The following is a 17,023-nucleotide window of genomic DNA, read 5'->3' as shown; positions in this document are numbered from 1 at the left end:
TTAATAATATTTGTATAATTACCTCTGCTTTCAACCACAAACCAATTTTTAATCTACAAAGTTTATCCTTTTCCCTTACATTAAACTCAACTTAGGGATACCACCATATGTCTCTATCTATACTGATTCCATGATATCCTTTTTTGGTGGTAACTATTTTGCTCAAGTTATAAGTATCTTCTCAAGCAATGTGATGACTAATGAAACACAAAACAACATCATTCACAGGCTTAGTACATTTTGATATTCTCCTTTTCTATTGAGATATGTTTGTTTTGTTTCTCTGTCTAACATATTCCAGTCCAAATGAGCATGTGGTGTAATAAAAAACTATCACCAAAGCATATCCTTTTTTTAGCCTTGGCATAGCACCTCATAGAAAAGCTCTGAGTTTTTCAAGTACCAACTTTTAGCTCATATCTCCATAATCTTACAACCAATTTAATATCTAATTATAGTTTTGGACTCAGGAGGTCAAACCCTTTTGATTGATGAATTTGACTACACCCAAGGTCTCATACATTAATTTACTCTACTAAAATAATTTCAAGTTGGGTAATAAAATCAAATCAGGTATACAGGCACCCCACAATTGGTCTTGCTGGCACACAAAATATAGCCAAAAAACAAAAAGATAGATTAATTTAGGCAGCTAAAGGAATTTGAGGAGCTTCAGCCATTGACGATTCTCTCTTGTTTAATATCTACATGTTTTGGCAGATCCTTAGTCTATTTCTTTCAAGTATGATGAGAACTAATCAATACAAGGTTTATATACTATTACAAAAACAAAAGACACAGGGATTAAAAGTGAAACTTCCTCGGAAATAAGACACAAAAACACTAAGGTCATTGGCATAGAGGTGAAGTTTAGATACCTGCCTTAATATCTTATCGATAAGAAAGAGATTGTAAGACACTTTGTGATAACATTCCTCTCCTACATCAACTCAAAACTAAAAAATAAAGAGACTGTTTAGAAACTACAGAAATCTTCAAAATAAACAATCTCTCACTGAAACAAAGTAACGACCCTAGCAATATCAGCCACATTTGGCAAAGTCAATTCATTGTTCAGACTTTTAACCATTACCTATATCCTACCACCTGTTGACACCAGTTCCATCACATTTAATCCCTGTGTAGTTTGTCTTTGCAGTGATAAATAAGTCTTGTATTGAAATATATATGTAAAAATTTTCTCAACCCAAACCAGCCACTTTTACATATATATTTCTCTACAAGTGGGTTTTCTCATCATCACTGAAGTCTTGTATTGTTTAGTACTGATTACACCTGAAGAAGATAGACCACTGTTTTGTAGTATATTCTGTTACGTGTTATAATTTATCTCGAATGATTCTCAGATTTATCACGTTACATATGATGATTTTAAATAGCCTAAAATTTTAATTCCAATTTAGAAGTTAGTTGAATGTTGCCTTTATCAAGTTCATGATATCTGCCAACAAGACTGATACACATAGTTTTCTTGATGAAAATATATTTTAATACACAAACAATAATACAATCTATGATAACAGTTATTACAATTAATGATTTATATACACAAGTTTTACAAACTTACAAACAATATTGAGTGTTCTATCTGATCTGAAACTGAATATTTTATCGACAGATCATGATGACTAAATTAGTTTTGAGTTGATATCAATACAGTTCTCTTAATGAGTAGCTAGCTAACTCTCTATTCTTAGTTCAAAATCTATAAACATTCTTGGTCAAATATCTATTGTTTTCTGATTAATAAGCATTTATCACAGTTATAGTTTCTGTGGTTTATAGTATACCAACTCTAGCATACCAACAACACGTTTTCTCTTGTTGTACCATTTTATAAATATTAAAGCAAGGTTCTAGAAATTTCAGTTGGCAACAAAATGCTTGTGTTTTTCTAAAATACATGTTATCGATTCTTACACTTAAGAATCTTCTAAAAATTTAGGAAATAGTCATGAATTTTGCAGTAAACATTTAACCTGCATTTGTAAATAGAAATTTAACTAAAAGAAACATCAACATTATTATAAATACTGAATAGTAAATCTGTTACAATTCTATCATTGATAAAAAATTTTCCTCATGTTTATAAATCATTGTTTGTCTACTTACTTATTATTACATTAACATAATGTGCTTCCTTATTCAAGTATGATTCAACATGTTCTACAGCATTCAAGTAGTTTGAAAATATCTTTTAATGCTATATTAGTACAGTACTTCCCAACAACTTTTCATCTAATTCTGCATCAGAGTAGAGCAGAGAAAAACTAGTCTGCTTAAAGATTGTTTGAATACTTCTGTCAGTTTAGTTTTGTATTGTTATGATTAATTGTGCATTTAATTTTGAAAATAACTCGTAAAGTTTTAAACTTTCACTATAAACCGATAACATTTTTGTTTGTGTTTGTAAAGGTTTTAATGACATTTCTTATAGTTATTTCTGAACAACAGACAAGGAAATGTGCTGAAAACTGTTTTTTTTATTCAGCAAAAAGCTACACAATTGACTACCTGCTCAATGTGTACTTTAGGGAATCAAAACTCTGAATTTAGTAACATATGTCTAGCATCTTTTATTATTTTCTCTTTTCAGACTAGTAGGATAAATATCATCATATTTGAGAGTTTGTAATCTCTCAATAATTTTTGTGAACAATATAGTTTTTAGCAATAATAGTTTTTATCTGTCTAGCTGTATGAGAATACTGAATTTAAACTTACACACACTTGAAACTGTACATGTTCAAGTGTAGCAATTTGGTGCTGATGATTTTGTTTACACACATACTTTAAATGAAAATAAAGTTTCAAAATACATTGAAATCCAACTTTCAAATCAAATCTAACATTGAAATTCATTAAAAATGTTTTAAAGTATGATTGATACATGAAAAAAATATAGTGTTAAAGTTTTCACTTTGTTGAGTTAAACTGTCTTCAAATATGAATGGAATAGTGAACAAACCTTAAGTAGTTCATGTGGTACAGCCAAGGAAGTACATCCAAATTCAAAGGGTTCATTTCTGTGACAATGAAAATGTGAAAAGTAGAAGTTATAACATACTTTAGAACTAAAAAAAAAAATTTACTCAGTTGGTAACAGGTGACTTTTAGTTAATCTTAAGTGCATGAAATGAGTCTAACCAAACCTGTAAGGAAGAATTAATGCAAACTATAAATTCTACAGGGTGTTCGGAAAGTCACTGTGAACTTGTATATTTATTAACAGACATGTTTCAATATAGGATACAGGAGGTAAATATGAATGACAATTATAAACAATGTTGAAAGTGACCCTGGTTGGCATCAATACAGGCCTGGAGTCTGTTGCTATCAGTTGCTGGCTTGAAATAGACTGAATGAATGCCGTTATCGCTGCTTTCAAAACTGCACAGTGACTTTCCGAACACCCTGTATAATTCTAAATTATATCTTCATAAAATATGGTAATATTTATTAAACATTAAAAGTACAAAAAGAGTCAGAAGTTTTCATAAAGTAGTTCCATTAACGATTTTTCTTTGAAGTTACTTTACTTAGTCTATCTTAAAGTGTGACTAGTTTTACAGTTTTCAAATTTCATTTGTATAACTTCTAGTCTTGTAAATGAATATGTAAATGTTTTTGTTCAGTAAAACTTTATATTTTCATTTTTATTTTCTGTTTTCTTGTAAACATAAAAAATCTAAATTTTTTAGACTAATTTCTCAGTCACTTATAGAAATTAACAGAAAATTACACTTATATTGTCTTAAACAGCCTCAGTTTTGTAATAGTTTACAACTTTTTCCCATTTAACCATATTGTTTTATTATTATTTCAACTGTGTCTAACTAATTAAAATAGCAATAAATTAGAGAGTATACAGCGTTTATAGAACACAACTCTTCAGGTTATATCACACAATGTCTAACTACCTATATGTTCTTTATCAATTTCTTATGGCAAAATATTTTTGTATTTATCACTTATATTTTCCATTGTACTAAGTTTTAAATGTTTATATTTAATATACTTTCATTAAGAACTACAAATACATATATCAATAAATAAAAAATATGCATAAAGAAATACAAAATTTAGCACCTCAGGATTGAGTCCTTTTTCTATTGTAATCTGGTCTTTACTAACCCTAAATTTTTCTCATTAAGTTAGTTGTTAAAAAAAATTAATTAATTTAGCTTTCAAATAATTCCAACATTAAAATAAAATGCCTCAAGACTACTATTAATTTTCTGGTTTTTTAACTGACAACTTCTTCACTTGTTGGAAAACTATTTTCAGTCTTCATTCAATACAAACTGCTTGAGAAATGTTACCTTTTAACAAAATTAATTAATATAAAAACACTATAATAAAATATCATAGTTCACAAAAGGGCTTCTATATTGGTTACAAACATTTACCACTAACAAGCAAGCATGAGCAATTTCAAAAGCATGAAGAGTTGGGAAGAGTTTCTATGGTGAGCATAACAAACATTTTGATATCTCAGAAAATAAATAAGATGGGAAGTTCTTTTGATTCTGTTAATATTTATAGATGGGGTATCTAACTGGTGTACATTTTGAAACCCATATGCAAAAAGAAAGAAAATATGAAACAGAATTCACAACAGAGAATCCACTAATAATACAAAGGACTGAAGACTGAGAACTTGTTTAAATATTTCCTTTGTAAATTAAGAAATAAAAAATTATATAATATTAAAATTTGTATTACAAACTATATAATGATGCCAGGTTTACTGATAATATTAGTAATAACATTATCTTATTAAATTTTGAATGGAATTCTGTAAAAGACATGATACTGACCTCCACCTGTGTATACAATGTTAATGCAAATTTTAATACACTAAAATATAACTCATGAGTATGTTGTGTATTGCAATCTAATTAATTAGTTTTTATGAAAGAGAAAATAAAAATATAATGAAAAGTAGAAAAGAGCACTGCTTAAGTAACTTAAATCACTATTCTAATTATTTCAGAAACAGTTTGTCATTACATTTGACTAAAATTACCATAACACTGGTTATTTCAATATGAAGATCAATAACAAAAATGGATTATTGTATGGCTACAGATGTCTGAGTCCTTTCAATATTAGTTATTCTATAGATTCCAGAAAGTTAATACAGCCCTTTTAAAGGCAGGTTATAATACTCTTTTTTTTTTTTTTAACTTACAATAATTCAATAAGACAGCTAAAGCTCTTGCACAGTTACAACAGAAAGCATTCGTATCCCTGCGTCATGAGTAGTTTTTTCCTCATAACTTAAAAAGTATCATGATTAAGATAATGAAAGTATGGTATTTTATAAATATTATACTAACACACATCTACATAAATTTTTATATAAACTTAACGACAAATAAACTGTTTATAAACAAATAACCAAACATAGGAGGGGAAGAAAGTGTTCGTGCATCTATTTTAATGGTCAGTTGTGTAGCCTTTCAGGTGAATTACTTGGCGCAATCCCTCCTCACAGCCCTCCATGATCATTTGACAGTACTTGACTGGTATTTTCTTCCATTCTACTTTACAAAAAGCCTCCAACTCTTGCAAGTTTTTCAGATGACACATTGGTCTTTAACTCATGCCAAACGTTTTCAATTGGGTAACTGCGATAACCACTCTAGAACGCTTATATGGTTCTTCTGCAACCAGAATTGCACATATTTCGATGTGTGCTTAGAGTCACTGTCTTGCTAGAAGATCCAACGATGCCCAAGCCGTAAGTTCTGAGCATCATTCTTGATATAAGTGCCTAATTTATCAACGTACTAATCTTTTTTCATCATTCTGTTGACGCACTGAAGGCTGCCTACACCAGAAGAGCTGAAGGAATCCCATAGCATGATTAAACCACCTCCGTGTTTAACTGTAGGGACAATGTTCTTTGAAAGATTTCATTCCCCCTTCTTATGGAAAATGTAGCAAACATCATTACCAGTTTCTGTATGTCATTACGTGTTAAACGAGGGTTCCTACTAACTTCTCTGAGAACCTTCCTCTTGGTTCTCTCTGGAATTTTAGTCGGGCATCCAGAACGAGGGAGGTTAGCAGTTGATCCTGTAAGCTTAAACTTGGCAATTATGCTTTGAACAGTAGATTTTGACATATTAAGTTGTGTAGCAATACCGGAAAGAGACACACAAGACTTATATTTTACAATAATTCGTTTTTTTAAATCACTGGACAGTTGTGTCCTGTTCTCCATGATGACCAAGCAGATATTGATGGAGACGGTGCTAAATTGCTGGAAGTACATTTTTTGCTGGCAAAATTCCAATAATTATGAACCCAGTTTCTAGTTCTGGGAATGGTATAATGTAGTTTATTAGCCAAACTAAACAAAATCTTCACGGAAATATCAGTTTTTCCACACGTTCTGAACTGTATGAACACTTTCTGCTCCTCCTATTTTTGGTTATTTGTTTATAAACAATTTGTCGTTTAATTTACATAAACATTTATGTAGATGTGTGTAAGTATAATATTTATAATATATTATATGTCTATTAGCCTAATCATGATACCTTTTAAGTTATGAGCAAAAAACTACTCGGGATGCAGGGGTACAAACACTTTCTGTTGTAACTGTATAGGCAGACTATAACAAAATTACACACTTCACAGCTCTACATTTTTGTATAGCCAATCAATAGTTTGGCTACTTATTTACTCCAAGTTGTTCATAACAACTGTTTAGGTATGCTGCATCCTTTCTACACGAAAACTATACTCCTTCATTAAACTGAAAAGTCTGATTTTCACCTGGAAACATGTATTACTAAATTTGTTTTCAATTAGCAGAAAAGTATTTGCATTATGTATTTATTTTACTCAACTTTATGTTGTTCTTTGCACACTTAGTAAGCTTTATTTTACTTCTGAATTACTTGAAACTTATCACATTTTTCATATACATGAGTACATGAAAAATGCACATAAACTAAGAAGGAGTGTGTTTCAGTTACTTCACAAGTGAAATTTTTATAATCATCTACCAATTAAAAAACAGTTACACTGTACATGTTCATTTGAAACTTGTAATATAAGAAAATGTTTCTTTACATCAATTTTTGTTTGTTAATTTTAGAGCAAAGCCACACTAAACTATTTGTTTTGTCTATTGCAGGGAATCAACTCTGGATTTTAGCACTGTGGGTCCTAGACTTACTGCTGTCCAACCAATTTATTTATTTTAACTAATGAATTTTATAATTAAAAAAGAACCTAAAAACTCTTCAAACTGAAAGGAAAATCAGATTAAAATTAATTAATTCTTTTCCCATAATTTACTGCTATTCTTCTGGTTAACTACCAGAATACTGTACAAATCTTTTAGTTATTTTCAGAAATATCTTTTCTTCCTCTGATCAATATTGAAATGTTGTAATCTTTCATGTGACGATATAACATGTTAAGTTCATAAGTGAGTTTTACTGGGGCCAAGTGAGGCACACAGAAAAATTCACAAGTATATATCCTATGCTCATGATGTTACATATACATTATCAGCAAGCTGAAAAGTTGTTGGTCAGGATCAAGTATTCAAAATGACAATTAACTGTGTGGCATTTAGTTGTACAAACAACTACACTAAGAATCTGGAGTTACCATTTTATTGGTTTCCAAATATCCAGTACGTAGAATTAAACTGATTGTGGTAGTAAAACCCACAAACCTGAACAAAACCAACAATGCTTGGAAACCACTGTCATACCATACACTATGCAGTTCCCATTTTATACCTGGTTAGTAACACTAACAGTATTCCTTGTCATAATAATATTACACAGATCTTGATAAAATCTGTAATTTGTAAATATTTGGTGCTTTCTGTATTCAAAATACTACAATACAGGTCGATATAAGTATTGCTAGCTGGAAGAGCCCAGTGGGTGATGATAAAACTTTATCAAAAATGTGGCTTGTCAAAACAGGTGGTATTAAAATCAAGGGCTTATTTGTGTAAAATATGTGATAATGTGTACTGAAAAAAGTGGTCTTACACAACAGGGCAACTTAAAATGCAATACGAACCAGTATACCTAGATTATAAATTTGCCAGGGAAAGAAACATTTAAAAGCTGTACATGGAAAATGAATAACAATACAACTTTTATTCATATATAAAATTTATCTGTCATAATTAAAGGAAAATTTATATGAAAAGATTCTTGTTATATAACACAATGGATAAGCTGTCATTTATGGCTTACATCCTTGTGCAACTTAATTGAAACAAATGGTCATTTTACAATATTTTCAGCATGGCGGTTGGTGTAGGGTTGCTTGACCTGCTGATTTCCTTTTATAGTCATTTTTTCATACAGACGGCATCATTAGCTGTGTTTTGCAGTATGATCGATCTATTTTTGGGATGTATGATGAGATTTTGAGGAATATTACGTCATTTGAAATTGCGTTAGAAAGACAAGGAGACCAGTCAAAAAACAACTTCTTACCAACTCAATGAAGAAAAAACAGTATCAATAGGGTCTGAAATACAAGAACTGGATGCAAGAACAATGGAGGAAGGTGTTATTCAGTGACGAGACTCATTTCTTTGTACAGGGTCAAAGAAGTCTGCATGTTCGCTGATCTCCAGGTGAGAAACTTCGAGAATCTCACATCAATCAGTTTGTAAAACATCCCTTGAAGAAGATGTTTTGGGGCTTTTTCAGCTATTATGGCATTGGAGGCTTACATATCACAAAAGGTATGATGTGAGGACCACAGTACATCAAAGTTTTGCAGAGAAGAGTCATTCCAGAATTGAAAAAGAGATTTCCAGATGGATCTGGCACTTTTCAGCAAGATGTGACTCCATGCCTCACATCGAAACTTGTGAAGAATTTTATGACTACAACACGAATAAAGGTGCTGGACTGGCCTGGAAACTCTCTGGACTTAAACCATATTGAAAATCTTTGGGCAATTAATAAAGAAAGACTTCAGGGAAAAGACTGTACTATGAAAGATAAGCTAATTGAGGCCATAATTGAGGTGTGGTACCATGCTCCCAAAATTAGTAAAGATTGCAATCAACTAGTGGACTAGATGCCAAAGTGGATTAATGATCTTCTGAAAAATAAAGGCGATCATATCATGTATTAATTTGTGAGTAATTTTTGAATTATCAGAAATAAAATGCAAAAAATTGAAAAAATCATAATTTTCTGTCTTGTTTCAATTAATTTACACAAGGATGTAATTAGTCATACTCCACTAAGAATGATAAAACTCTTATCAAATATTTCCTTTTGACAATATTTCTGTGTGTGTGTGGGTGAAAAAGTGATAATTATGGGTTGTAAATGTCAGAACTTTTCAAGAAATAAAATAAGGTGTCAGACAAGGATATGTTTTCCCCAGATCTTTTCTCAAAATATTGTGAAATGATTTTCAAAGGTATATAAAATAGGACAGGAACAGTTGGAAAATGTAATGTCAGCAACATGAGGTGTTCATTTCGCACAAAACTAACTGCTGAATATGTAAAAGATATTCAAGAAATGTTAAATTAAATTATTGATTAAAGTAAGAAAAAAAGGATTAACTCAATTGCAAGAAAAAAATAATTTATGGTAGCTCAAAGAAAGGTAATATTTCAAAATCCAGCATGACAACTGATGGATCAAAAATCAAACAAATTCAGTTTCAACTATCTTGGCTCATTATTAACATCTACTGTCAATTAATGTTCTTATTACACACCTGAAAATAATGACTTCCACATTTCACATTATCTGATTGGTCAACCACAGAAAGAAAGTTTGTTGTGAATACAGTTTTGGTGTTTTCAAAATATTCTTTTCCACTTCTGAGGGGAGCAGATTAGTTTTTGGTTTTGAATGAGATAAAAATTGTTGTAAAGCCCCGTTATTCTTATATATATTTTTAATACTTGTTTATCATGTGAGATTCTTCACTTCACCTTTAAATATAACTTATTCTACTTTTATTTTTTCATTATTCCATCACAGTGCAGTACTTCTCCATTTAAACAATCAGCCTCTAATCTTCAATCTTTCTTCAGTTACTGAAGCATTTATTTTTCTTTGAATTTCATAAGCCATCTTTCTTCTTTTAATGCACTATTAAAAATCACACTCCACCTGTCTTTATGTACATTAAGTACTTTAATCACTAACTGTCACTCAAATCATGTAAATGTGTGCTATGCAACTCTGAAATTACTACAATGAACAACAAATTGATACCACAAAACATTTCTCATAATAAAAAAGAATCCAAAATATGTATTTAAAAGTACATATTCCAAGTGATACTCTTAACAATAAGCACTGAACTATCAAAAACATATATGAATATTCTTAAATTTCAATATGGCATGTGTGTTCTACATGAGAATATGAAACAAAATAATATTACATAGCATTATGCCAGGTGGATCATCCTTGGATCTTGCCATGCTCAAATGATCATTCCATGTTCTGCTTTGATTATCAACTCTTATGCGAGTTTGCTTACCAGTAAAACTACAAAAGGTTCAAATCATAACTGCTGGTTTTGTTGGGCCACAAATAATAACCCAGAAATTCTAGTTGTAATTATTGATTTAATAGTAAGTTAAAAAGAAAAGAATCAACCTCACTGCTTAAACTTGAGCAAACACAAAAGAAATAATTAATTGAAATTGATAACAATTTGATTCATCTAGAGCTATATGTTTATATTCTTTAATTATGATTACTCTCACTCTTTTATATTGTTATATTAATAAAGGTTATAATTCTCTTACACTGAAAATATATTTCTCACAGGTACTCACTTCTGCTTAGACACAGTTATTCTCATTCAGTGGTGACTTTTATTTATAAAAAAAATTTCACTTGCCACAAGGTTTTCACCCCCATGCAATATAGATTCATGTGCTTTAACTGATTCTCACATGTAAATTATCATATGACATACCTCCATCAATAGCAGTGTCACACACTCATGAGCTATTCAACCTATTGCTTCAAGTTTAGGCAGAAATATAAGCTCTGGCTGACAGCGAGAAGGGAGGATGGAAGTGTGAGTGGAAGTACCTATTGGGAATACATTTTCAGTGAAGGAAAATTATAACATTTGGCAAGGTACTTTAATTTTGCTCACAAACATAGATAGAATTCCACATTGAATAGGTGGATGGACCAGTGCAAGAGAAAAAGTAGAAACATCCTTCAAAAGTATCCAAAGGACACCCTAACATAAGAATCTTCTAATAAGACGATTATATGTGGTAAACTGCACCATTTCTGTGCCAGGTATACTCTTTACTCAGGTGTGGAAAAGGTGTGACAGATCTTGAAGAAAAATTGTAAGGAGCACATCCTAGTGGAAGAAGAAATGGTGGGAAAAGTGATACTAACCATATCATAATCTCAATCTTCCTTATGAACAAAATGTGGGTAAAACAAGGGATGAGCCCCAAGATGTAGAGTAGCTATGGTGTGATGGACTGCACATGACAAGTCAACTGCATCCAAAACTCAACTGCTGGAATACGACATCCACGTGGGGGTAGGACAAGGATCATACCACTGCCATTGGTAAGTCAACTGGAATCTAAAACTCAACCTTAGGGAATTGACATGCATGAGAGGGTATGAAAGATGATGATACCTTCTTTACCTCAAGTTCAGCTAACTGAAGGGATAAATTTCACCACCAACCCTTGAACAGGCCACATGTAAATAGAGTGAAATAACATTCTTTTATATCCCATTCAAATAAAACAGACCTAAACGACTTCAAACAAAGTAACACCCTCAGAATAAAGATGTCAAGGGATAGTACAAGAAGTGGAGCAACAAACAAGTGCACTCACCAAGACTTAGAATACTAGGGTAATGCACTCGAGACAATTCGAGTGAGGGATGAGGGACACCTTGAACACATGTGCAAGGACTTGTGTTGATTGGTACAGTTCTAAATCCAAAACTCAACTGTTGGAAACCAACTTCCATGCAAGGGTAGAATGAAAGATCTCAGTGATTATGATGGTCTACTCCACAGCTATAACATCCTTTTGGGCAAACTCATGCAAAGATGAAGTATCCAATTACATGACGTCTCATCATCAGCTCAACTAGCAGAGCACCATCATCCTACTCTTAGCTCAATGTTTATATTGTGTAACTTTCATTCAAGAGGATACTTGCATAGTGCACTACCCTATTGGCTTGGAACTGGAAAGAGGTAAGGACTCTTTTACTCCACTAGAAGAAATAAGGGGTGCAGAGAAAAGTCTATAAGAGTATTCACACTGGAGACAGCATAATAGGGTGATCACAAAACCATAATTTGAAAAACAGATCAAACCCAATTTATTCAAACTTCTGTCGAAGAGAGAAAGAGGAAAGTTAAGAAGAAAATTCAAAGGAACCTAGCAAAAAACTATGGGTTGTGCAGCATGTCCTGAAAAAACTGCAAATGTGCCAAACCCAAATAGAAATGTTGTTCTATAGAAGTCACCTTCCCACCACTAAAAACTTAATGGTGTGGGTAACAAAAAGCTCCATCAAATGCATTTGAGGAGGAAAATTGATGATCCTAACAGAGTTGGATGTATAAAAAGACATTCTCCAAATAGCAAAGAATATTAAATAGGTAACAGGAAAGACCTATCCAACCACCCAAGTTCCTTTTGTAAGAAGCAGATGAGTATAGTATTACCACACTCATTCGGGAGGAGCCAACAAGTGGTGTTAGTAAAATCTCCCAAAATGTGGAAGTTGGGTAAAACATAGACAATCTCACAAAAACATATGGAACCAAAACAAGATCAAAAGGCAAGACATGAAACTGATACCAAATCATATGATGAAAAAACCTAAAATAGTGTCCCATGAAATGAAAAATACGAACATGTAAAGTGGATATTTCTCAGTCCTGCAGAAACTGCTCACCCAATTGTGATCAAAGACTACATATTAAAAATGCAGAAGAAGCAAAATGAGAATGAATAATGCAGAACTCCAATTAGTATGAAACATATACAATGAATGGAAAAAACCTATAGGTATGACATGTAAAGGACAAAGAATTGTCAGACGTGGAGCATGAATAAAGTCAGCAATGACTCACAATGAAACAAAAGAGCAAAACAGTATTGTTGATACCCCTGTAATGATGAATGCACAGATGTAGACCCAAAAATGGCCTGGGGGAGAAAAAGAGCTGACCATAAGTCTCCCTGTTAGAATTAAATGGTGAAACAAATGGTAGAAAATATCCCATCGCATATGATCCCAAAAGCAAAGATGCCACATCTGGAGGGAGAGAACTGAAGATTGCAAATGCCCAAAATGGAAGGAAGGGGAAGATATATATCTTAAAAATTCTCTAAGTATAAGTGATACGCCTAGGAATGGGGTGTAAGGTTAACGTTTCCTATAGATTAGTTAATAAGACAAAACAAAGATGAATAACTAGATGGAGGATAAAATAGGTAGGATTAACAGAAAATGTTCCTCATATAGGAAACAGATTCTAAGAATATAAAATCAAGAAGAAAATCTACTTGATGGTAAGCTAAGACAAGCTGAACCAAAGTCAGTGGAGGGTGAGGCATGCAAGTACCTTTGCCAGAAAGAGACAAGAATTCTCATCATGAAAATTAATATCTGGAAAAGGAGGGAGAAATTATTCTGTGAAACCTATCTAAAAATGGTGGGATAGGCCTAGCAGATTTTGCAGTAGATACCTGGGAAGGCACAATCAGGTGAAGGAAAGCTGAAAAAATATATGTCGTCATTTAAACCTGGCATTCAGGTTTAAATTATTAAGAATTACAAAAATGCAACAGTCAAAAGAATGTAAATTTAAGTATGCATGTAGTGAAATAAACAAATATATAAAACTGTTATGTGTTGAAGAAAATAAGATATTTAACCTAATTAATGATTTACTCACAAGATGAACCATAGGAAAACTCAAAATAACAGAAACTTGTTCAGCCTAACCAAACTGCACAGAACAAAATTTATGTCACTGAGCTTTAATTAAAAAAACCTAACCTCACAACAGTAAGTACAATAATGGAAGAAGTTTGTGCAGACCCTGGCTCCAGAGGTCCACACAAACAAAGTTAATAGGAAGAAGTATAAAAGATAAATAATAATGAAAATGAAATAGACAATAAAATTAAGTAAGTGTGATTGACAACAACACATGTATGAGATGTGATGTAACGAAGATAAAACAATGTTGTTAACTTAATTTACAATACACCAGTAAGATGAATTATAGTAATCCTAAAATAACAAATACCAATGTTAAAGCTAATCTAATGTTATAGGACAATGGATGAAACTAAGCTTTAATTTCTAAATGAACTTGACTACGAGTATTGACTAATCTAACTAAACTTATGTTATTGAACTCGAAAAACTAAAGTTGATAATATTAACAATAAAAATATTTAAAAAACATAATAGTACAATGCAGAGATGCCAACTAAATTAAATGACTGAGCATAATGATTGTAGACAGAGCCCTTTCATAGTTTTAGTCCTTTTAGATTTGCCAGAAATAAGACAATCTGGTGAACGAGGACTCTTTTTTTCAATCTTGTGAACGATCACATTGGTGTTTCTATGCCGCTTAGAAAATGAGAAATACCCATCTACACGAGTGCTGTTTGGCTGACAAGCACTGTTGACGTAACTATGGATTTCTCCATGTATCCAGTATGGAGAAGCACCGCACTCAAACTACTGGTAGACGTTGGAGATACAAATATTTTTTATTATTTCGAGCACAAACATGATTATCGCAAGTAGCCATTTGGATTATGTCTTTTATTTATTATCAAAATTTATTTGTATCTCACTAGAAATTTTCTTTTCACCCCTTTCAAGCCCTGGAGGAACAATTTATCACTTTATTGTATAGGCCTATATAATATATAATAACTTGGGAGTTGCAACAAGTCGTAATATTTGTCTGTATGAGTGTATAGTCGTAATGTATACACCAAAATTGTAATAATTATGCTCAAATCGTAATGGTTGGCATCTCTGATAATGCATTATCTGTCCAAAGTCAGTGGACAGTATTTCGAAAATACTCTAATCAAGGCCTAATGAAGATAAGCTCACTAGATTATTAATTTCCCAATAAAGTAAAGCCAATAATTCATCAGTTGAGAACTGCCACTTGAAACCTATTAAATATACTGATATAATATATAACCTCTAAAAAAGGCAGCTTAGAATTTGGAATTCATATGGAAAATGAATAACCAAACACAATCTTGTTGGCAAGAAAAAGTAAATGGTTAAAAAAAATGTTGGAACGAATATTAAGTTTTTAACTGGGTAGAAATATAAAATAATTTCATTTTGATAAGTTACAAATATCACTATTGTATAATAAACAGTAAACTTGGTGAGAGAAATTGATACGATGACTGAAAAAACACTTGAAGAGAACACAAACTAAATATCTAAAGTTGAGAACTGTCAAACTAGAAGTGATAATTAGGTAGAATGACATGGAGGGAGTCACATGGAAAGTTGAGGTTTTTTCATGAGGAAACTGGTTAAACCACATAAAATGAGGGGTGCATTGAAGTCAAAGTCATGTAGCATGTAAAAACTTTTAGAAACAGAAAGCAGTACTGATAAAGAATTGCTACATATGTGAGCAGAAGTAAGATATCTTATCAGAACTAAAACTAAATATAAATTATTTAATACTCTACAAGTTAAAGAAATAATTAAAACTTGCATTTTCTCTTAAATAAAGTGTCAACTAGAGTTTTTTTTAAATTACTTAATAATACTTCTGTAGTGTTGTAGACTATGAAGAATCCCTATGATCATCTACACTCATTTAACATAATTATAGGCCCAGCAACAACCAAAATAGAAAAATATTACTAAAGGCTTTATAGTGGTTAAGGTACTTTACATGTACTAAAGGTTAACATAAAATAACCAAATTACTGTTTCAGGTTTAACAGAACTACTCTAAAAACATCCTGATTATATTAATAACATTACCCTAGTCACACAGTGTGCCAGATAATGCATTAATACAACAAATTAAATGAATATACTAGAATATTGTTCTTGTTTATTATAAAACCAAAGTTAATGGTAATAAATAACCTTAGTTTATTTGACCACAGTTACATAAGAATAACCCTTACAATCCTCCATTAATTTAAAATTACTAACGCAATCTTACTTTCCAAGGTGCTCCATTCGTCCTAAACATGTTGAGAAACAATAGTTGTAGGCAATTATGATGGATGGATAAAGAGACTGAAAGTCCAACACCAGAACTGGGCTTGTGTAAAATCGTGATTCAGGTTCCATAATTAAAGGGATGCTTTCAGGAGCTCTAGCCCTGGCCCGCTGTTGAATACTTGGACTAACAGGCACATACTTGTGAGGCTTAGCACAACGAAGCATCATAGATTCTACTCTAAACTTAATGTGAAAAAATGCATATTAATAAATTTAAAAAAACAAAATAAACACCTGTAATACAAATTCTATCACTTTTAATTTTCTAATTGTTACAAAGTTATTACTTATACTAGACGGTATGCATTATACAAAAGACTAACGATGATTAATAAAATATTTAAATATTTTCCTATATGAATAAAATAATAATTCCTAAGTAACAATACATTAAAATAAATATTTCATAATGTTCAGAACTCATAAGAATTTCTTGCTTATGATAATACAAAAAGACAGACACAAGATAAGTACAATCAATCATGTTTTCAGAAACTGTAGTATTACAAAATATTCAAAGATAAGTTTAAGATATATTTCACAAACTTTATGATTTAAACATACATGCACATAAATTTCTAAAATAATTACAAAACACAAATGTTTATTTTGGCAGTAAATATACATATTTTTTCTTTGTCTAATCATCTACAAAACATGTTTTTTTTTGTTGTTCTAGAAACAGTGCTGACACAATTTATTGAACACAAGCC

General features: G+C 31.5%; 1 protein-coding gene across 10 annotated transcripts in view; it reads right to left on the bottom strand.

Annotated features, from left to right (window-relative positions):
* PolZ1 (DNA polymerase zeta catalytic subunit) overlaps positions 1–17,023 on the bottom strand; it is a 159,317-nt gene that overhangs the window by 28,132 nt on the left and 114,162 nt on the right. For 9 of the 10 annotated variants that reach the window (XM_076516228.1, XM_076516230.1, XM_076516229.1 and 6 more), the window contains 2 exons: positions 16,249–16,493; positions 2,990–3,047 (listed from right to left, as the gene is read on the bottom strand). In XM_076516228.1, the coding sequence (XP_076372343.1) occupies positions 2,990–3,047; positions 16,249–16,493 (303 nt within the window). The remainder of the gene's footprint in view (positions 1–2,989; positions 3,048–16,248; positions 16,494–17,023) is intronic. The other variant, XR_013031882.1, reaches the window with a different exon arrangement.

This window comes from Tachypleus tridentatus, chromosome 7, assembly GCF_004210375.1.
Source record: "Tachypleus tridentatus isolate NWPU-2018 chromosome 7, ASM421037v1, whole genome shotgun sequence".
Lineage (NCBI taxonomy): Eukaryota > Metazoa > Arthropoda > Merostomata > Xiphosura > Limulidae > Tachypleus > Tachypleus tridentatus.
Note: the sequence above shows the minus strand (reverse complement) of the source record. Positions and strands in the feature narration are given on the sequence as shown.